Source organism: Rattus norvegicus, chromosome 3 (genome assembly GCF_021556685.1).
Source record: "Rattus norvegicus strain SHRSP/BbbUtx chromosome 3, alternate assembly SHRSP_T2T, whole genome shotgun sequence".
Lineage (NCBI taxonomy): Eukaryota > Metazoa > Chordata > Mammalia > Rodentia > Muridae > Rattus > Rattus norvegicus.
The window spans coordinates 56,539,266-56,561,418 of NC_141536.1; the positions used below are offsets into that span (position 1 = coordinate 56,539,266).

General features: G+C 45.4%; 1 protein-coding gene, 1 long non-coding RNA gene and 1 pseudogene across 3 annotated transcripts; 1 reads left to right on the top strand and 2 right to left on the bottom strand.

Moving 5' to 3' along the window:
* The first annotated feature begins 4,270 nt into the window (after nt 1-4,270).
* Nucleotides 4,271-14,908, top strand: Cdca7 (cell division cycle associated 7). The gene is given in 9 exon segments (NM_001025693.1): nt 4,271-4,376; nt 7,035-7,157; nt 9,985-10,230; nt 10,746-10,829; nt 11,631-11,834; nt 12,170-12,307; nt 12,854-13,003; nt 13,334-13,470; nt 13,765-14,908. Coding segments are annotated over 9 exon segments (1,134 nt in total). The 5' UTR covers nt 4,271-4,355; the 3' UTR covers nt 13,796-14,908.
* On the bottom strand, nt 11,138-20,776 carry LOC147995508 (uncharacterized). The gene is made up of 3 exons (XR_015684382.1): nt 20,312-20,776; nt 17,716-17,923; nt 11,138-13,525 (listed from the first exon to the last, which is right to left on the bottom strand). It is a non-coding gene; the product is annotated as an uncharacterized LOC147995508 (long non-coding RNA).
* Nucleotides 15,205-17,160, bottom strand: LOC134486107 (large ribosomal subunit protein eL8-like; annotated as a pseudogene). The gene has a single exon (XR_015684381.1). The product of XR_015684381.1 is annotated as a large ribosomal subunit protein eL8-like (transcript).
* Nucleotides 20,777-22,153: the final 1,377 nt, after the last annotated feature.

Sequence of the window (22,153 nt, forward strand, 5' to 3'; positions counted from 1 at the left end):
GTCCTGGATTTTATGGCCTGTTCCTAGAGCTGGTGTCTTATGACTTAGTTTCTGAGACTAGGTCTAGTCCTGAAACTGGTGTCTTTCAGCCTTTTTTGAAATCAGGCCTGGTCCTTAAATGGAGACAAATAAGGTTTATGTTGTCCTTTCAATAGGCACAGAAACTAAGCATAGAAAGCTACTCAAATGCCTTTACACTTTATGGACTAATCTGCCATATTTGGTTCACTTCCCTTACAGTCAAGAACTCGGCTCACCTTGAACTGTGGATCCTCTGGCCTCTCCTTCCCAACTGCTGGGATAGCAAGCAAGTGCTACCTACCCTGCCTGATAACATGCCTCCTCCCCCTCTCCCTCTCCCTCCCCCTCCCCCTTCTCCAACTCCTCCTCCTTCCCCTTCTTCATAGAAAGCACTGGTGACCCCAAAGTCCCAGTCTTTCCCGCCTCCTCCACTCCTTCCTCCCTTTCTCTCTTTAGGGTTGACATCTCTCTTATTCCACTCGTTCCCATTTTTGTTCTTTCACAGTTCTGCTCTGTGCTTTTCGATTTTGTTAAGGGTTAGCCCGCTCAGAAGCGTTTGCAGTTTGCTTTTTCACTCAACCTTGTGTGAGTAGCCAGCTACATTGATGCAAGAGAGCCGCTCTGAACAGTTGTTTAAATCCTCTTACATGCCTGTACCAGTCACATCCGGTTTTTTGGAGGGCGTGGTGATGGCTAATCTTGTCGACTTGGTGACACTGAGAACAGAACCTGGGGGATTACTGCAGTGTGCCTCTGAGTGAGGGCTTCAGGGTGTTTCCAGAGAGGATTAACAGGGGGGAGGGGGGACTGGGAGGAGGCGAGACCAGTGTCTGTAAAGTGAATAAATAAATTAATTAAGGGGGGGACGAATTCATTCCAAGCGTGGAGAGCATCACTCCACATGCTAGGGGCTTTAACAGAAGGAAGAGGAGGGCACAGTAGCACAGGCACACTGCTTTCTGTCTGGCCTTCCCTACGCCTTCTTGTCATGACAGACTAGACTGTCTGAAATCCTCAACCAAATAAATCTCCCTTTCCTTTCCCTTACCTCGATGTTTGTGTCAGACTTTTGTGCCAGTGATGGAGCAGAAGCACAAGTGTCACTTCGATGGTTTGCAAGACTTTGCCCTGATAGGCTATACTAATAGGAACGAGCCAACCACTCCTCTAGCCCAGTTGGCTCCAACTTCAAAATAAAGTCTCACATCTGAGCATTTCTCCATGCTCTGCAATGACTATCAGTATCGTAAGCATCCCCAGTTTCCACCCTCTCCTGGCTGCTCTCCCCATGGGAACAGAGTGGGGCACTGCAGCCTGTTAATAGCACCCTCCCGTGTCATTCTGATATGCCTGGAATAATCACAGAGATTTCTCATAGCTAGGAAGCTCTGAATGTCTACTTTCTCTTCCTCTTTGGTGACTTTCAGTAGTAGAGATGGGGACTCTTGGCTGGGTACTGTTCTGGAAGCAGATGCCAGTCTGCCTGAAACCAGTACTTTCTGTAGCTTCCTCCCTGACCACTCAGATTCCTGGCTATATATCACCTGCTTGTATAACTTTCATAGAAGTGTGCACCCTTCCCCCCACCCCCAGCCTTCAGCTTTTCACTGCACATTTTTTCTTCTTACAAAGATATCGTACCTGAAATTCTCTTTTGTATTTCTGTTCCTCCATCAGAATGTAAACTCTCTGGACCTTATCTCCTCAGTACTCAGACTAGCACCTGCTTACAGCCCTTGCACACAATTAGGGGCAGGACCTTGAAACCCCCTGATGGTGAAGCCCAGAGGGATATACATTGTCTACAGCACACACAGAAGCACAGATGTGAAAACTTTAAGGAAACAACACACACACTTCCTGGCCTCACATTGGATTTCATTGAAAAAGAAATGCAGGGACACAGAGAGACAAGCATGGCACGATTCCACCTATGAGGCAGTTGCTGGAGTTGGTGGGGAGTGGGGGTTGAGGGGAGGAGTAAATGAAGACTCACTAATCCCCGTGAACATCCAGGAAAACAAGTTGAAGAGACTCTAAGAGATTGTGGTTCAACACCTTACCTTAGTTAACAGTATACTTTCAAAATTCTTAGTAGGGCCTTCTATTAGTCTTTCCAATCGTAGTCTGACTACTGAGTTAATGGACCCACTAGCTCGTGCACACACTGAGACAGAAGGAAGGTGGCACTTGGTGGTCAGTTGCCACCAAGTTTCTGTAAATCTTCTGTGTGCTAAGAAACTAAGAAGATCCTCAATGGTTTTGGATTTGTTTACTCTATGGCTCCTGTGTGGTATTAAAAATGTGCCGTTCGTTCAATAACTGTAAGGAGGAATTAGTGTGTGCTGCCAGGATTTGGCTTTAGCTTTGACTCAAGTTCTTTGCTTTCATGCTAAGATACTCAACTATATGTTGGGAAAGTAACAGAGAGGTGGGGGGGGAAGGGGGAGGGGAGGGGAGCGGGAGGGAGAGGGAGGCAAAAAAACCAAAACAAACAACAACAACAAAACAACAACAACAACAACAAAAACCAGAAAGAAACATGTTAGTCGAAGCCCAGTGAATTGATTTCATAATCTAGCTACAGGCTTGAACCTGCTGTAGAAACTCCTGCCTTAGTGCATCTGTCCTGAAGTAGTTCTGTTCTTGAGTTGCTCTCTAACACACATCTCTACACTGCTACGTTTTATAGGAACTGGTCCTATTCTTATCACCTAGTACTCATTCTCTGCAGACTTGGCAAGTTTTTGCCTCTTGTAGCAAAATCCGATTATGTCTGTGTCTAATGTGTATTTTCCTGATCACTAAAAAGATTAGCAGTCTTAGAAACAAAAAAGGCCAGAGATCTTATCCTTGAAAAAGAAAACCATGCAAACCAAATTATTTTCTCATGTTCCAAGAAGACTAAAAATGCTCAACGTAGAACTTTACAGGACCAAAGTGGCCCGGATGTCCCCTTTGTTCTGTGACCTCACATGTTCAGTTTTACTTGCACAAAACACAAAAACATTGTGCCAAGGACAATTTTAGGTCGCCACCTGCTTATTTATTCACTCATCAAGTGCTGATTGAACTCCTGGCTGCTACCAGGAACTTTGTCAAACAAATCGATAGCTGCTCCTCTTGATGCCTACTTTGGGGACTGGAGTTTTTGGTCTCTGGCACAGAGGGAGGGTGACCCCTGAGCAGCTCCTTCCATAAATCCATTGTCTTTGTGGGTTATTTATGTCTTTATGGTCAATATCCAGAGAGGGGTGTGTGTGTGTGTGTGTGTGTGTGTGTGTGTGTGTGTGTGTGTTGTGTATGCTCTCCTAACAGACAAGGACTGTGGCAACGTTAATACCAAGAGAAAAGTTTGGAAACGAGAGGGAACGCTTGCACTTCAAAAAAAATTTTTTTAAATCTATGATTATAATTAAAGTTTTTTTTTTTAAAAGTATCCCAGGTTTTGCGGTTGTTGTTGTTTTTCTTCTGTGTTTTTACTCTTTAAAAACGGGGGGAGCCTTGTTTCATCCCTGTGGTGATCTTGATGAGAAGGGATACAGAAAACCAGGTCTGCTAACTAATTCTGGTAGATCCCAATTTTGCCTGCAGAAAATGGAAAATCCACAGTGTAATCGTCTGCAGATTTTTATCTCCGAAAGATAAATCTCTAAAGACTTTTACCCTTCAGGTAAATTTTACTCATCTGAAGGGCTATTTTAAAACCCAAGACACTTCCCAGTCTTTCAGGAAGCATCAGGACTTAACTGGTTTAATGATTTCAGATAGGTAGTGGTATGGTTGTCAGATAAGAGGTGCTAGCTCTCAGCTATTTGTGGGTGGTATCGCTGCTGTGTTCTTTAACTTTTATCCATTTTTAAGAGATTAAACCAGTGAAAGTGAGAACGCAGGGGGAGGCTCTGCAAGTAGTCTCTACCAGCCCCACTAGCCCTCGTTTTGTATGCAAATCAGACGGCCAGTCCCCGGACCAAGGCAGCTACTTTCGCGCCACTTTCCAGGACCGCGCAGCTTCATAAAAAGCCAGTGGCACCAAGCTCCCACAGAGCCACTGTATCATAGAAAATTCATCAGTTTCCGAGGACATTCAAATTTACTATAACCATGAGATCCGATTCTATTTTTTCCAGAGCTGGGACTTTTCAGGTACTGCTAGAGAGGTTTTCTTAGCTGGCAGGACCTGCGTCCCGGCGCGGGAAAGCCGGTGGCCCCGCCCCTCCGACGGCGGAGTGTGCGCCCCGCCTCTGTCCCGGAGCTCCGGTTGCTCCGGCTGTGAGTGCTGGTGTACTCCGACGAGCTGTCCGGTTCCGAGTGCCTGGGTACCCGCCGCCAGCATGGAGGCTCGCCGCGCGCGGGTGAGGCCCGGCCGGGTGCACCGGGGCGGGGTTGGTGGGTGCTAGACGGGGCGGGTCGGAGCCACTTCCCTCCGACTCCGCGGGTTAGCTCCGCTCACTTGTCCCACGCGCTCCAGATCATCGCCAGGTTGCAGGGAATCACAGATAGATTTTCTTATAATCTTTGCACCCAGGATAACTCAGGGCCAAGGTGATGCGCCTGCCGGTGCACACGGAGTTGCCAGCGCTCCGGAAACCTGCGGTACCGGCGCTCGTGCTCCACGTGCGCGCCGGAGGCCTGGGACTGGCCGCTGGCCATGGTGTCCGGCGGTCGTGTCCCAGCCTTTTCCACCTCCTGGGACCTCGCCCATTACGACTCGCTTGCGGCGGGTGCGTCGTCACCTACGCGTGCACTTGGGGTCCCTGGGGTCCTCTTTTGATCTGCGGCCCCTTCTAACCACTCTGGATATGCGGGTTTAGCTTAGAAGGCCTTGTGAGCATTTCTTGAGAACTTGGGTTGTGCACGTGGGGGGAGGTATTGTTTTAGTCCCAGGCTGTGGTCAGGCGCAATTTAGGGGTACAGCGATGCAAGCCATGTGCCACGGCCGTTTAGTGAGCTTCCCTGAGTCCCCCCCGACTCCCCGCCTCACCCACCCTTTCTCTACCCGACTTGCAGCTGCGAGCTGGAACGTTACTCTTTGCTCCAACGGAAGCCAGAACTTGTGTCCTGACTTGGAGAGGGTTGAAGAATGGGGGGATGGGCGGAAAGGAAAACAGTGACGTGCTTCAAATAAATGTCGGGTTCGGGGCCCTTGTGGGGAGGTCTGGGTGGATAGGCGGGGTCGTGGTTTCGTAGCCGATCTTCGCGCGTGGGGATTTGGGCTTGGAGTTTGACTTGCCTTAGTGCAAACTTGGGCACCTGACTGGAGGAAATCAACTTCACCTCTCCGAGCTTCGGTTTTCTTATTTAAGTGATAGTAATGTGCTGCAGAGAATTAAGCAGACATCACTAACAAATCTGCCGCCTAGAAATACTCGCCATAAGTGGAATTAAGAGTTCGGGCTGCCAAGAAAGTTCGCCCTAGGCATGACCTTTTGCTCTCCTTTTTTTGTGTCTTTCCCATCGAAGATATATTTGCTTGGTGAATGACTGTTGGCCTGTCCTTGTTAAAGATTAGTCTCTTTTCCTGATGGCTTTCGATAGAATGCCTCCCTTGAGGCTGATGTGGAATTAAATTGATTAGCAAAGTGTAGAGAATTCAAGTCATTTAAGGAGCTGTGTGCTGTTTTCGGGAATCTCTTAGGTCTTTGCATTGTGTTGCACCTTGATATCTTGGATTTCCCCAACTAGAAACCTGGGCAAACTTTTGAGATTCCTTTTAACTCCTAACAACATTCTCCACCCACTGGCTTGAACATTTATTGTAAATGCAGCCTTCATATTACCACACATTGCTACCTTTAGGATATCAGAAACATCCCAAGATACTTGGTTGGTGTCTACTTAGGAACACGATGGAGAGTCTGGGCCACCATCATCTTGAAAATAATTTTATCATATCTGAGAGACTGAAATGTAAAGTGTTAGGTTCGGAAGGAAGTCTTTCCCTGCATCTAGGCATCCTCTTGTCCCCTAACACCTCTGAGCACTCTGGTGGGGCAGGCACAACTTGCCCTTTTAGGTTTTCAGTGCAAAGACTTACTGCTTTGGAGTTCCTTGACTCCATTTAAGAACATAAGAACCGATACAATCCTTCAGAAATCCCATTATGTCCTAAGAAATGGCAAAACAGGCTGTTCGGTTACATTGTCTAGTGGACAGTACAGGGCTATAAGTGAAAACGAATGGAGCTTTCTCAAATCTCCAAGAAACTTGACCTTTATTTGCTAGAAATGCTTACTGCTGACTTCTACCCCCAGTCTTAAAATTCTCAAGTCTTCAGGGGTCATGAGAGAGCTGTATGGAGACCAAGGCTAGAGAGTTCCTATGGAATCCGCTATTCAGCCTGGACTAGGAATGTTAGTTGACCTCTGACTTGGCTTCTTGTACTATGTATTTTCCGGGCTGATAACACTCGATTTGTAAAGACTGTGCAAAACCTCTGTACCCCTCTCCTTGGAGCGGTGCCTGTTTGGATGACTGCCATCTTAAAACACAGGACCTGCCCAATTTTTGTAGTTTGGGAAATTAGCATCACAGTGCAGAGCCCAAGGCTTACATAAAAAGACCTCATTAGCTTGATTTTTGGCTGAGGGAGAAAAATTGCTCTGCCATTTTGTACTTTTGAAATCTCCTTTTAGAAGTACAGTTCAATGAGAAAAAATGAGGTTGGATTTTCGGAGCTGGCATTCAGTTCTGTGGAGAACTATAATGCTAAATGCTTAGGACTTTAAGGTGGGAAGAGAAGTAACTGCAGATGTTTGGAAAAATTGATAAGTACCATTGAAATATTCTCTAAAAGCGATCCCTTCTTAGAATTTGACCTGAGTTTTTTTTTTTTTTTTTGATATTTTTTTGGTGGCAATTGCCAATCATTTTTCTCCGTAAGGTCTGAAAAAGAATGTGTCAGTCTATCCACTCTGCTCTTTAAACCTACCAAACTGAGGAGCTGATGTCTTCAGTAGTCCTGTACGGCAGGAAGCACCCTACTTAACAGTTGTTGCCATTTCTCTTCGCAGCAAAAGGCTCTCAAAGTAAAGAACTTAAAGAATGTCAGATATATGAAGTTGATTTCCGTGGAAACATCGTCATCCTCCGATGACAGTTGTGACAGCTTTGCTTCTGATAATTTTGCAAACACCGTAAGTGCTGCCTGAGAATAAACAGGATTGCGTCTGCAGTGCTCCAAGGGCCCCAAAACGCTTTGTGCGGGATTAAAACACCGCTCGCCTTTTGCCTGCATTTCTGTATAGCCGTCAGGGAAAGGCGGCGTGCTCTGTCCTCTCTGCTCCTTTGCTCTCTGTCCTTTGCTCTCTGCTGTGGTTCTAGGTAGTCCTTGTTGGAGGCAGATTAGCTGTTTGTTGTATCCTTTCAAAATGTTGCCTAACCTAAGGGGACTGATGACTTGCTAGAGCAACTCGGAAATCATTTGTAAACCTCTGAACCATTTTTCTTTGTAACAAAAGCCATTCTCTTGTAGTGAGTGCACTTGTCAATGTGACTTGCTCTCTGCACAGTTTATGGAAAATTGGTTCTTGAAAAAGAGAAAAAAATCCGCACGCACATTTATTATTTATTTATTTTTATTTATTTATTTTACAGAAGCCTAAGTTCAGGTCAGATGTCAGTGAAGACCCGGCTAATGTTTTTTAATGAGGACTCTGATAATGAATCTCCCCGCAGCCTTTCAGAGGCTGAGGTGCACGATGTATTAAGCCATTGTGGGTTTTTACAGAAACCAAGGCCAGATGCCACTAACGAATCGGCCAGCATTTTTTCATGCCAACTCTGATGATGAATCATTTTGCGGTTTTTCAAAGAGTGAGATACAAGATGGGATGGTGGGTGTGTGTGTGTGTGTGTGTGTGTGTGTGTGTGTGTGAGAGAGAGAGAGAGAGAGAATTTTATCAGCATCAAGCAGGGAGGTACGCTGAGAGGCAGGAGACACTGGCTTTTTGAACCTTCTCCTCTCGTAATGATAACTCTCCATCCATCTAGAAGATTTTGTTGACCTGATTAAAAATATTTTCTTCATGTCTCAAAGCCATTTTTACTAATGTCCTACTTATAGCTCTTGCACTTTTTTTTAGGTTTTGGAAAGTTGTTAAGTAAAGTTGGCTAGCCTCCAGATTGCCATTAGCTACAGAGCCGGCCTGATCCCAGGAAGCCCATGTCCTAAAGATTAGCTACCTTGGCATTTACACGTGCAGGTGCCCAGCCCAGTGCTAGAGTGGAGCTGACGAAGCCGAAGCTGGGTTCCGTGGTTCTGGTTGTACCTGCATCTTAAGAACCTCTTAGGACGTAGATCAGAACTGGCAGGGCCCTTCACGTCCTGTGTCTGCTTCCTCTCTGGTCTGCTTTTCCTGTGTCTGCTTCCCTCCCCTCAGCTCTGTTTCCTGCTGCGCCTGTGCCCTACCTCCTGAGCATAGCAGGCTTAGACTCTCTCCTAGAGAAGTGGTGCACTCGTCACAAACCACCCACGTGTTTTTTACGTTGTCGTGCCTGACGACATTCCCTACAGGCCACCGCTCAAATGACACTACTGTGACAGTACTTGGCTCTAGAACTATGTTTCACCATCTACACCTATGCACTTCTCCCTAATAAAAGACTTTGGTTTAAATCGGTGTTGATTGGCATTCGTTAGCTGGGGCCAGTCTGCAGGTCTGGGTGTGACCCATTGTTTGTGGCTTGACCATTCAAGGCGGTCTCTTAGTTCTTTAGGTATTACTTGTGCTGAATAAAATGCCATTTGATTAAAAGAGCTAGGAATCTGTATAAGTTTTGACTTAGATCTCCACCTATGAAATACCAAAAGCTATCCATAAGATCCTTACTTGTTGGCGCTGGGGATCAAACCCAGGGTCTTAGATGGGCTAAACATAGACTCTTCTACTGAACCAAGTCTTCAGCCCATTCAGTTTTTTGGAGGTGCCAGGGAGGTGCTCAGCTTGCCCTGTAAGTACAAGGACTCCAGTTAGGTCTCCAGAAACCTACATAAATGCCTAGTGGGAGTGGTCATCTGTAATTCCAGCTTCTCAGAAGGCAGAGCTAGGGTCCCTAGAGCAGGCTGGCTAGCAAGATTAGATACATCAGTGAGCTCTGGGTTTGATTGAGAGACCTTATCTCAATTAATGTTAAGGATGATTCCTGATCTTAAACTCATGCCTCCATGTGCACACTCACACATGTGCATATGTCCTGAGCATACATGTCCAAAGCTTTTATGTGGACATAGATTCTTGGGTCTATACCTAAGAGCAGGTGTCTGGGGTACATAGAGACTGTTCAGCTTTTGAACAAGCTTACAGGTTTAGCTGTACTAGTTGATATAAAGTGATTTTTCACTAGGTCTTGGCTTCCAAAACATCCATATGAGTGGTACCTACACTAGTGAGCTTCAAAACAGGAAGAGGGTGTTTGCCAGGGACTGGGGCGGGGGACATTGGCGATTTTATGTGTATTTTTAATCACAGTTAAAACTGAATGGAAGTTGATAAATTAGGTTATTATTTAATGCCATCGTGGGCATTGAAACCACGCTTACAGGCAGACTTAGTTATTCCTAGAGAATTTTCTGAAAATAAGAATTATCTTTAAGGCAATGAGAAGGGGGCAGGAGTTTATGTTTTAAAAATTACTTAGCAGGGGGCTGGGGATTTAGCTCAGTGGTAGAGCGCTTACCTAGGAAGCGCAAGGCCCTGGGTTCGGTCCCCAGCTCCGAAAAAAAGAACCAAAAAAAAAAAAAAATTACTTAGCAGCACCGGTGAGGGTGACCCAGACATTGTCTTACTCCAATTAGCAAAGTAGTCATTTGCAAGATTTGCTTTTGTTACCCATGATCCTGGCTGACTAGTGGAGGCTGATTTTGCTCGAGTCCTTTATCCCAAAAGGATTTTGAGGTAGGCCCTGGTGCCGCCCGTCTGCCACTGAGCAAGTTTTAATAACTCCCTTTCTCTGGTTAACTAGAGACTGCAGTTCAACAGGGAAGGCTGCAGGACCCGAAGTCAGTGCCGTCCCTCCGGGCCTCTCAGGGTAGCAATGAAGTTCCCAGCACGAAATACCCGGAGGGCAGCCAACACAAAAGCAGCGCCCCCAAAGCCCTCTGAGAGCTCTGCAAACGACTCCCATTCTGAGTCTGATTCTGAGGAAGAAGAAGATGGCATGAACTTCCTGGAGAAGAGGGCCTTGAATATAAAGCAGAACAAGGCAATGGTGGGTGTCTGAATGTTTCCAGAGCCTTCCCCACTTTTCTCTAAGCAACTCCTTTCTTCTCTCTCTCTCTCTCTCTCTCTCTCTCTCTCTCTCTCCTAAGAACTGTTTATAAGTTGTGAGATTTGATGATGTGTTTGTTTCAAAGCTTTACATTTACTTATGTGGGGAAGAGAGATAGAGTGTGTGCAGTTGCTCTTGGAGGCCATTAGAGGCCATTTTATATCCCCTGGAACTGGAGTTGGAGTTCGGGATGGTTGTGAGATCCCTTGTTGATGCTGGGAACTGAACCCGGGTCCTCTGCGAGGGCAACAAGTGCCTTTTAACTGCTGAGCCAGCTCTCCAGCCCCTCCAGATAGTTTCTAAATTCTGTTAGGAGTTAGAATAAGCATAGCAGGGAAGGAGAGACTGGACTCTGTCAACCTAATGAACAGAAAGTTGGGGGATAGGCTAGTGTCGTTTCTACAAATTGCCCGTTGTCACCAGTTCTAATTTCTGTTTACTCTCTTCCCTCTTAGCTTGCAAAACTCATGTCAGAACTGGAGAGCTTCCCCGGCATATTCTCTGGAAGACATTCCCTCCCAGGCCACAGAACCAAAGATGTAAGTACTTCATCCTGTACTGCTGTGGACAAGGCCAGGGCCGAGCTGGGAGTTTAGATGCTGGAGGATAGAAATGGGTCCTTGAAGCTCTTGATGCTCTTTGCGTCTTGGACACTTTGGCACTGCTCTCCTACGACCATGCTCCTTCTGATCATCTCTCTCCTTCCCATTAGCAGCAGACAAGATAGATGACTTATTTCTGTCCCCACAAGTGACACATCCCTCCCCCACACCCACCCCTGCATGCTAGATACAAAGTGGATATTTTTAAGAACGGATTGAGGGAAAAGAAGGCACACACACTTTTTGTCAAGCCATATCTTAATGATACCTGGTTGTATCCCAAGGGACTAAGGTGGTGTGTGACTGAGGATGGGTTATTTGTTGTGTTGGCTATGGCAGAAAAGAAAAGCCTGCGTTTCCCTACTTCCCCCTAGGGAGGCAGGCTAGAAGCCAGCAAGGGATGGGGAGGAGAAACCAGGCAGTCTTTGCTTATATGAAGACATCATATGTGTTCCAGGAGTGTAGAAATGTTACAGGAAAGTTTTGGGCTAGGAGCATGGGTGTTACACATTCAATAGCGAGTAGAAGAGTAAATGGGAGAAGAATTAAATAGAAGAATTAGTTGCAGTGGGGATATGATGGTGTTGGAATTTGTTTTCCATGCATAATGAAAAGGGCAAAGAAAACACAAAAACAGGCCTCTTGTACTAAAACTACTAGGGGAAGTTGCAGGTTCCTCAGAGTGCTGGTTCTCTCTGTTACGGAGTTCTGATCTATCTTGTGTGTTTCATCCGCCAGTCAAAGTCCCCTAGAAGACGCACGTTCCCAGGTGTGGCTTCCAGAAGGAACCCAGAACGGAGAGCTCGACCTCTTACCAGGTCAAGGTCCCGGATCCTGGGATCCTTAGGTGCCCTGCCCACAGAGGAGGAGGAGGACGAAGAAGAAGAGGAGGATAAGTACATGCTAGTGAGAAGGAGGAAGTCTGTGGACGGCTATATGAATGTGAGTCCTCACTGATAGGTCTTCTTGTGTTGTCCATCCCTAGGAAGCTTGGCATCATGAATACAGTCTCAGACCAGTCCAAGTCACTAATGCTAGACAATCGTACTTAGTTTTGTTAGCAGACGAGATTCAGATTTTTCAGCTTCTCAATATTGTAGGAATTATTTTTATACTTTTGGCTAGTTATTCTTATAGTAAACTTAGGGCCTGCCCCCTTTCTCCATACGCAACAAAGATTTCCCAGATTGAATGTTCTGTGAAGCGTTTCAAACGAAGCATCTTGAGATTTAGGGATGAAGAGCGGGAAAGGAACTCAGTTCATGATTCTTATTCAGGATGACGATGTGTCCAGAAGTCGGCGCCCTGGATCCATGACCCTTCCACATATAATTCGACCAGTAGAAGACGTAACAGAGGAAGAGATTAGGAACATCTGCAGCAACTCTCGAGAGAAGATTTACAACAGATCCCTGGTGAGTGCCTGGGTGACATCTCGGAGCAGAAACGCCCTGCGGAGGACAGACAGCATCTGCCCTGAGGGTGCCGTGTGGAGTTATTGTGGGACTCTTAACTGCACATTTTCTTTTCATGCAAGAGAAAGAGTTTTACAGAATGTGTGGGATTGAATTAAATGTATAGGTCTACAATAGGGCTATATACATTTTTTTTTAATTTGGAAGTTGATTCATTCAACTGGGATTTACTGGGTAATGTTAGAGTGAACGCATTGATAGCTCCTGAGAATGCAGCAGAGAGCCAAAGATGAAAATAGATTTGGAAGAGGGGGAAACGGTGAGTTTGGGGGGAGATCAAACTCAGGGTCTCATATGGGTTGAGCACGTACTCTGGCACTGAGCACTGAGTTCTTCTGACCCCCAAATAGTTTTGTTGATACTGTTGCACCACCAATGGGATGGGAAGCCTTGCTTGAGATACTTTTCCTAGTAGGTGTCAAATGACCTTCAAAGGCGACACCAGTGTGGCTGTTCTCTGTTTTTCTCATCTGGTCCTCCTTTTAGGGCTCTACCTGTCATCAGTGTCGCCAGAAAACCACTGACACCAAAACCAACTGCCGAAACCCAGACTGCTGGGGCATCCGGGGCCAGTTCTGTGGTCCCTGCCTTCGAAACCGTTATGGGGAAGAGGTCAAGGATGCTCTGCTGGATCCGGTAGGTGCCTGGGATATTTGGGGAGGGAGGGGCTTGAGCTCTTGATGTCGTGAATATAACTGTCCAGAGAGCTTGGGGCTGCTGCCTACACAAGTTGATTCCTTCTTCCTTGGTGATGGTTGTATAACCTTCTTGAACCACACTTTATGGGGCTAGGCAAATGCTCTCTCGCTAGACCAAAAGCTCCTATTTTATGATTTAGTTAGTTTTTAGAAAGGTCATGGGTTAAATGGATTGATATTAAGTTCTTTAAAGACTAAAAAAAATCTAAACAAATGGGTGGCGGGAGAATGAGGCCTAGCCTCAGGATGCTTTCCCACAATTCTCCAGAACTGGCACTGCCCACCTTGTCGAGGAATTTGCAACTGCAGCTTCTGCCGCCAGCGAGATGGACGGTGCGCCACTGGAGTCCTTGTGTATTTAGCAAAGTATCATGGCTTCGGGAACGTTCATGCTTACTTGAAAAGGTAAGGGCCATTTTTCTTTCTCTGTCACATCTGAGTCTTCCATTCATTTATGTGCCTTGGTAAAAGATAACAGAAGTGTGAGTGGCTGGCCTGGGGCAGGGAAATGTCAGTGGAAATGCATCTTTATCGGGGTGGGGAATATATTTAAAATTCAGTGTGTATGTCTAAGATGTGCATTGACAATATGTGTTAGGGCTCCATAGAGACATTTAAAAAAAAAAAAAAGAATTTGACTTTCCAAAGAGAATTGATGGCGGAAAACCATCTCACTGTCTTCCCCTTTGTCTTTCACAGTCTGAAGCAGGAATTCGAAATGCAAGCCTAGAGCCTGAAGACTCTCTCGGCCTCTGGAGGTTCTCCTGTTGTCGACATTGTCGTTGATGGAAGCCTGAGTAAGAATCTTGGCTGTCAGTCTTTCTTAGAACTCAGTTGGGTTGACCTTGTAGCTCACACTTGTTTCTGAAGCATCAGGGAGGGCACACTGCTCATTGCATTTCTTCCATGTGTAGTGTCTCAGAGCTTGCCCTGGCCCCGCCTTGTAGCCCCCCTGGTCTTTGGCCACCGCTTAGATTCTGAGCTATCTTTAAGAGGCAGTTTGAGAATTTGTTTGATCAGGACATACCCAAGCACTTTGGGGTACAGTAGTATTGTGACGCAACGGTTGTGATGACTTGCCGAGAGCAGCCCTTTAACTTGCTTACCCAGAATCGATGCACATGGTTTAGTGCCTGATGTTTTAAAAGGAAAGGCCAAGGCACAATGGTCTGGAAACCATGTGGAAAAATCAGGTAGTTGTAAAGTGGACTGTGGCCACGCTGAACAGCTTTCCGGAGAAATACAGTTCCTGGGTGCTGTGCTCAGTGTACACTTTGTCACGGTTGACACAGTTGCTGGTGCCATCTGGCTTACACAGTCACCCAAAGGTTTGTGGTAACGTGGTATAATAATTACTTAAATTGCTGTAGAAAAGGCATTCTGGGAAATTAAGATGATGGCTCTGCAAGGGCTGATGTGAAATCTTGGTGTTCCGCTTCAGAAACCTAACTTTAGTCACTTTAGTTCCTGGCAGTTTCCTGAAGAGGTAACCCTGGGGGTTGTGTCCAGTGTTTCTGTTTAGGTTTTAAATACTTTTGGAACGGTAACAAGTGACCTTTTAGAGATGGGTAGCTTTGAACTTTGTTAACGAGTTACCTCTGCCAGTCTAGTTTATGGGCAGGTGCCTTGAGTCATCCTCCCTCCTCTGCCTGTAGTGCGGTCATTCCGGACTGGTGACTAAGTGGCTGATTCCCTCACCTGTGTAGCCTGTTGCTGTGCCCTCTCTGAATTCTGTCTGTGATGCTCAATTGTATCTTGAATCCTTCAGTGTAAATACAGCCTTTTGCTCTGTAATGCTTTTATACAAAGGTTTTTATTTTAATAATAAAACATTTTGTTCTAACTTGTGTGTTTATTTTTGTTTTAAAAAGTTTCAATGTTACTTTTCCCCTTGTGCTTTGAAAAGGCATTTCTGCCTCCTGGTAAACTTTCTTTGGATTAAGTTTCTGAGGCCCACAGCCAGCTCTTTTATCCAGGGTCTCATTTGCTGATGTCTTAGCTGGAATCAGAAAGTGGACAAGATGGCTATGTTGGCTGGTTCATAACATGGGCCTGGGGAAGTTTCACATTATTTTTCCTTTATCATTTGCAGCTTTTATCCACTTTTCAAATATTTAACTAAGTGTGTGTCATGCCTTGAGGTTTCAAGACTAAGAACTAGAAGACACAAAACGCAAAAACTTTTTAGAGCCAGATGTAGTGGTAACATGGAATCACAGAGCCACCACACTGAAGCAGGAGGATTGCAACCTTGAGGCAATCCTCAAACAAGCTGTTTTTTTTTTTTAAAGATAATATTTTCATGTATATGTTTGCATGGGTGTGTTCATGCACATGTATGTGCAGGTGCCCTCAGGAGGCCAGAGGAGGGTGTTGGGTCTTGTAGAGGTTAAGTTACAGCCGTTGTGAACCACCAGATGTGGGTGCTGGGAACTGAACCCAGTCCTAGGAGGTCAGCAAGCATTCCTAACTGCTGAGCCATACAGCCCCCTGTACAAAGTTCTTAAAACTAAATTTCTGACCAGCACTGGCTAACTAGAGTCTGAATGTCACATCCAACTGCATATACCTTTTTACATTTGTAAAGGAGTTTTGCTTTGTTTTGTTTTCCATTTCAAAGCATGTGACAGGCCAGGGAGGCGGCTCAGTGATTGAGAGAACTCACTGCACTCTGGAGCCCTCATCACCCGTGTGGTGGTTCACAGCCATCCATAGCCACATACCACGGTGCTCCTGACCCTGGGCACCAGGCATGCGCTTACCTCAATAAACACTCCAGTGTGGAGCAGCATGGCTCGATAAGCCACAAGCCCAAGCTGTGTCTGGCCTGGCACTTTATAGGGAAAAAGCCAGTGTCCTTTATCTACCAGACTTTGATGGGAAGCCATGATTCTCTGCTCACACCTAGACAGGACCAAGCTGAAAGGTTTACCTGGTAACATGGACTCAAAAGAAGTCAAGTTGTTAGAAATCAAGTCTTAGGATCTTGAAACCAAACTAACTCAACCTAGTTGTGTATTGTTAAGTTGAGCTTAAATGCTAGAGTTCATATCAATTGGTTTGTTTGAAATGTGTGGCAGGTTGAACCCAGGGTCTTCCACATGCTCTTCTGAGTTATACCCCCAAGTGATCTGCATAATTTTTGACATCAATATAAGTGATACGGTTTTCCTTTAAAATAATTAACTGCAGCTGTTCGTTGTGATACCTTATTCTTTTTTTTTGGAAGATAACTTTGTAATTATATTTATGTACAGAAAACTTAAGTGTACATTTAACCCAGCTTAGTGGCGAGTTCTTTAGCCTTTGCCTTTTCCAGCTTGGCAATGCGAGCCACAGACTTAGGACCCAGGACGTTGCCTCCCCAGTGGTGGCGGATCTCGTCATATTTGTCATTATAATTGGTCCTAATAGCTTCCACCAGCTTAGCCAGAGCACCCTTGTCTTCCGAGTTCACCTGTGTGAAGGCAACAGTGGTGCACGTCTTCCTGTGGACCAGGCGCCCCAGCCTGGCCTTTCCCTTGATGATGCAGTAGGGCACCCCCATCTTTCGACACAGGGCAGGCAGGAAAACCACCAGCTCAATGGGGTCTACATCATGGGCAATCACCACCAGCTGAGCCTTCTTGTTCTCCACCAAAGTGGTGACTGTATTGACCCCTGCTCGGAGGACAGGTGGTCTCTTTGTTGGAACGTCCCCTTTGCCAGCAGCTTTCTTCTCAGCGCGGGCCAGCAGCCTCTGCTTCTTCTCCTGCTTTGTCTCTGACCTGTACTTGTGGGCGAGCTTAAGCGGCTGAGTCACTGTTTGCCTGTCCAGGGCCTGGGTGAACTGGTTGATGGCAGGAGATACTTTGAGCCACTTATAGAGGATGGCTCTTTGCCGCTGCAGCCTGATGTAGCGGGGCCATTTGACGAAGCGCGTGAGATCTCTTTTGGGCTGGATGTCCTGCCCAATGCCGAAGTTCTTAGGCCTTTTCTCAAACAAAGGATTGACCACCTTTTTGGCCTCTTGTTTCTTGACCACGGCGGGGGCCGGGGCCACCTTCTTCCCCTTGGCCTTCTTTCCTTTGGGCATCTTGCTCGGCTGGAGGAGAGAGTGTGATACCTTATTCTTAAAGGAGCCCTGTGGTCTAGCAGAGGAACTGTTGAAAACCACCTACAAATTGTATTTCCAGACAATTTCAGTCATAGATGCTCCCCTCCTGCTTTTTGAGATAAGGACTTGATGTGTTGTCCAGGTTGGTCCTAAACCCTGGAAGAGGGCTTTAATTTTTTTTTTTTTTTTTTTTAGATCACCATATTTCTTATGACTATGGAGGTTAGCAATCTAAAATCAAGGTGTTGGGGGCAGGGTTCTTGGAGGTTTCAAGAATTCATTTCGTTGGTTTTTCCATCTCCTTGAAGCTGCTTGCATTCCTTGGCTTGGGACCAATTTTTCTTTTTTAAATTTTTTTATTGGTTATTCTATTTACACTTCAGATGTTACCCCTCTTGCTGGTTTTCCCTCCACAAACCTCCCATCCCCTCCCACCTGCTTCTGTGAGGGTGCTCCCCCTGCCCTAGAGTTCCGCTATGCTGGGGCATTCACAGGACCAAGGGCTTCCCCTCCCGAGCGAGGGCTTTAAATTTTATTTAAGCTGATGAGCTCACCTTAGGAACAAGAAAACCTAGGAGCGTGATTAGATCCTGTCTGGAACAGAAGACTGGATGCTGGGAAGAGGGGAGGTTCATTAGGATCAGGGGCTTTATTGGATGTAAAGGCTCAGGAGAATGAGGGCGCCGGGTGATGGAAACCCAGGGTGTTGGAGCGGCAGCATCAATGTCGGAAACTGGAAGCTTAGCTGCATGGGTGGAAATCCTGTAAACAGAAGACCAGAAAAGAAATAGGGAGAGGAAGACAAAGGCACCTAGTAGGGACTGCCTGGGTCAGACAGGGATGGGGGTCAAGGATAAGGGACAGAGGGATTGGCAGGTTCTAGGGGTAGGGTTTTTTTTTTTTTTTTTTTTTTTTTTTTCCCAAGGCGCAGAAAGACATTGGAAGGAACGAACAAGGAACAAAGGCCGCAAAAGTCACACTCTTATTCAGTCTCCTTGGAAAGTTTGGGTTTTGCAGCGCTGGGGTGTCAAATTGAGGACTTTGAAACCTCCAGCAGAAACTGCCTTGAGTTGAGGTGGTAAGCTGGAACTCCCCAGAGAGCTGTCCGTCCATGAGTTTCCAGTGTCCACCTTCCCAGTCTCACTCCAGGAGTCCTTCGACCTTAGGATAAACAGTATTCACATTGCTGGACGTGGCTAATTGTCTGTTTTCAAAGATACATTTAGGTAAGAAATTTTAATTTTGCTAGGCCATGGTGGCATATGCCTTTAATCCCAGTACTCTGGGAGGCAGACAGGTGAATCCCTAAGTTTGAGGCCAGCCTGGTCTACAGAGTGAGTTCCAGGACAGCCAGAGCTACACAGAAAAACGTTGTCTTGAAGAAACTTTAAAAAAAAAAAAAAAGAATTTTTTATTTTATAGGACATAGGAGCTGGCGAGAGGGCTCAGCAGCTAAGAGCACATGTTGTTCTTCTAAAGGACCTGCCACCTCAGTAGTGGACTGTAACCTAGGACTGTGCGCTAAAATAAACCCTTTCTCCTCTAAGTGGTCTTTGTCAGGATATTTTATTATAGCAAGTAATAAGGACAATGCATATATGTAAGCATTCATGCATATGTGTCTATACCAGCACTTAGACATATTAATAATAACTGATATTGCTACATATTTCAGAATACTGATTATTAAATAATATTGTGACAGAAAATAACTGTTGTTCCCTAGAAGTAGTAAGTCAGCTACTGCATTTGGTTTGTTTGCTTTGCTTTGCTTTGCTTTTCAAAACCAGGTTGGTCCTAAACGCCTGATCCTTCTCCTCCTCCCTGGGGTAACAGTTGTTCACTGCCCTGCCTGCTCAGATCTGTGTGTGTTTCTGTAGCCTCTTGCCTACCAGATACAGAATAGCATGTGGTACTCACCCTATCTTTCTCTCATTGTGCCTTCCTCCTTTAACTATATGGGTGAGATACGTGTAATTTCTTTTTTAAAAAGATTTATTTATTTATTGGAACTGGAGAGAGGGCTCAGTGGTTAAGAGCACTGACTGTTCTATTTCTCAATATTATAGGAACCTGGAAAGATGGCTCAGATGGTAAGAGTGCTTACCACAAAGCTCACAACCTGACTTTGAGCCCTGGAACCCACATAGTAGAAAGACTCCTCCAAGTTGTCCATACATGTGCTATGGCATACAGTCTCTCTCACTCTCTCTCTCTCTCTCTCTCTCTCTCCTCTCTCTCTCTCTCTCTCTCTCTCTCTCTCTCTCTCTCTCTCACACACACACACACACACACACACACACACACACCACAAAAAATTAATTGAAAAGAATACTATAGAAAGACCCCTGTAGTGCCTTCAGTGTATGACCATGTAATTGATTAGAAAGTTCCAGAGAAATACAATATGGCGAATGCTTCCCTTGCTCACCTAGAAGACTTTTGTGTGAGTTTATGATAAACAAACCAAGTCCCCCTTTCCTTGCTTGCTTTGTAGACAACTTATAATGACAGGAATTCGTATTTCTGCTTTCTTGTTTTTGTTTGGTTGCCCATATTTTAATAGGCCTCAAGTTCATCTTTTAAATTGAGTAGCTGTAATTTTTTTTTCTTAATGAAAGTATGGCTTTCAAGAAGTAATAACCGACCGTCTCTGGATCTTCTCTGGGCTCCCAGGACAGGACCATTTTGAGTGCTTAAGGAGGAAAATATGTAAATAGAATTCCTTTATGCAAATGCTTTCAGCAAATCTCATTCCCAGCCAAATTCTTGTAAATCACGATAAACAGATGCTACTGAACGAAATGACTAAGTGAAATTAGAGAGATAGATCTATTTATCTTATTTTTCAGTGTTGGGGAGGGAGAAAAAGTTATTAACTAAATTTTCTTTGCTTGCGTGATGATTGGGGCAGACACCAAGAACTCTATTCATTGATTTCAGCAGGCGCAACGAGGGGGTGAACCAGTTGGAGAGCTACCCCTGGAGAGCAGGGCTTCTGTGGCAGTTTATGGTTTGTTTGTTCCCTTAAACCACAGAACCAGGCTTCGGAAGTAATCTAGCTAGCATCAAGGTTACTGGGTCTCTGGTTAATGTTTAGCATTTTTGCTACTCTTTTTTAAGTTTAAAAAAAATTGAAATAAAACTTACCATTTCAAAATGTAGAATTTGTTGACTTCCAGTGTGTTCAGGGTGCTGTACATGTATGTAACCGCCCTGGCTGTAACTGCAGGCCATTCACAAGTCTCTCCCACAAGTCTCTCACTCTAAAGACTAACACCCAAGCCGCCTCCCTTGGTCCACGCCCACCTCCTTCCTCCCTCTCCAAGCTCCGCTTTCTTTCTCTAGAGCTGCCTACTTTGGATGTCTGAAACGCACGATATGTAGCGTTCCACTTGGGTTTCTGTTGCTGGGGTAAGCATCACTATTAACAAGGAACTTGGGGCGGAAAGGGTTCATTTGGCTTACATGTCCTGCCCCATTACAGTCAGGCATTAAAGGAAGTAAAGCCAGGAGCCATGGAGGAGAGACGTGCTTACTGGTTTGCCCCAGGGGCTTGTTCAACTCACTTTCAATCCAGGAATACCTGCTGTGGGGGTAGTCACTGCCTCCAGAGGGTTGGGCCCTCCCACATCGGTCATTAACCAGAAAAAATGCCCTGCGGACATGCTCGCCAGCCAATTAGAAAATTCCCTCCAGCCGTGCTGGGGTAGAAGCAGTTCCACAGTTAAGTCCCTGCTACCCAGGCGTCTAGCTCAAGAGGGTTGTGTTTGTTTCTGTCACCTAGTGTCCTGTTTCTCAAGCTTTACCCGTGTTGTAGAATGTCTTACATTTCCTACTTCTGCTTAAATGATGGTCTTGGCCTGGTGTGATGCACGCCTTTAATCCCAGCACTCTGAACCGGAGGCAGGCAGATCTCTGAGTTGGAGTCCAGTTTGGTCTACAGAGCAAGTTCCAGGACAGCCAGGGCTACACAGAGAAACCCTGTCTCAAAAGACAAGAGACAAAACAAAACAAAAAAACGAAGAAAAAATTTTTCAAAGATTTTTCTTTTTAAATTTTATGTTTGAGTGTCTGCCTACATGTATGTAAGTCCACTGTATGTTCACAGCAGAAACCTAACTGGGCTGTAAGCCTCTCTTCATATGCAAGTTACATTTTTTAAAAAAAATTTTTATTTTTGTTCCATTTATTTTGAAGGCTATGAATGTCTTTTAATTCCTTATTATGGAAAATGGAACTTCATAAATGAAATCACCCATAAGCCTACCACTCACCCATTGCTACCGTTAGAGTTTGGTTTCTTGGGCTGAAGATAAGGTTTATTATAAGTGACATAATTACATTGACTTCCCTTCAGCTAGTCATCACAGCATTTAGCCTCGAAGGAGAGTGTCACCATCTCTATTTAAAATAAAAAATGACTTATTCATATGACTCTATTCTTGAGTGTTTTGCATGTATGCATTAAAGTGTAACTGTAAATATATTGTTTCTGCTTTACCTTTTAAAGTCCTGCTCCCTACAGATGTACGTATACAGCAATGGGTAGAGAGACCAGAGGACGGTTGTGGGACTTGGTTCTTTCCTGCACATGGGTCCTCAGGTTGTCTGGTTTTGTGACAAGTGCCTTTACCCACTGAGTCATCTCACTGGTTCCGTTTTCCATTTGTACACTTCAGGGATTTTTTTCGGGGGGTTGTATCACATTTTATGTGTGTGGTAGTTGGGAACGAACCCTCTGTTCACACAAGCTAAGCAGGTGTTTGCTCACTGAGCTACACCGGTAACTTGTGAATTTAAGTTTCTCCTGTCTTAGAAACTTCAGCTCTTCCCCCAGGTTTTCAGGTCACCTCTCCCTACTCACACATTACCCCTCCATGCTGTTCAGTCCAGTTCTCTCGTCTGTTTATCTCTTCTAGGTCATTCCCCCTCACATGCTATTCACTAGAAAACAGAGACATACCTGTTTTGTGCTGCACAGTTGTGACT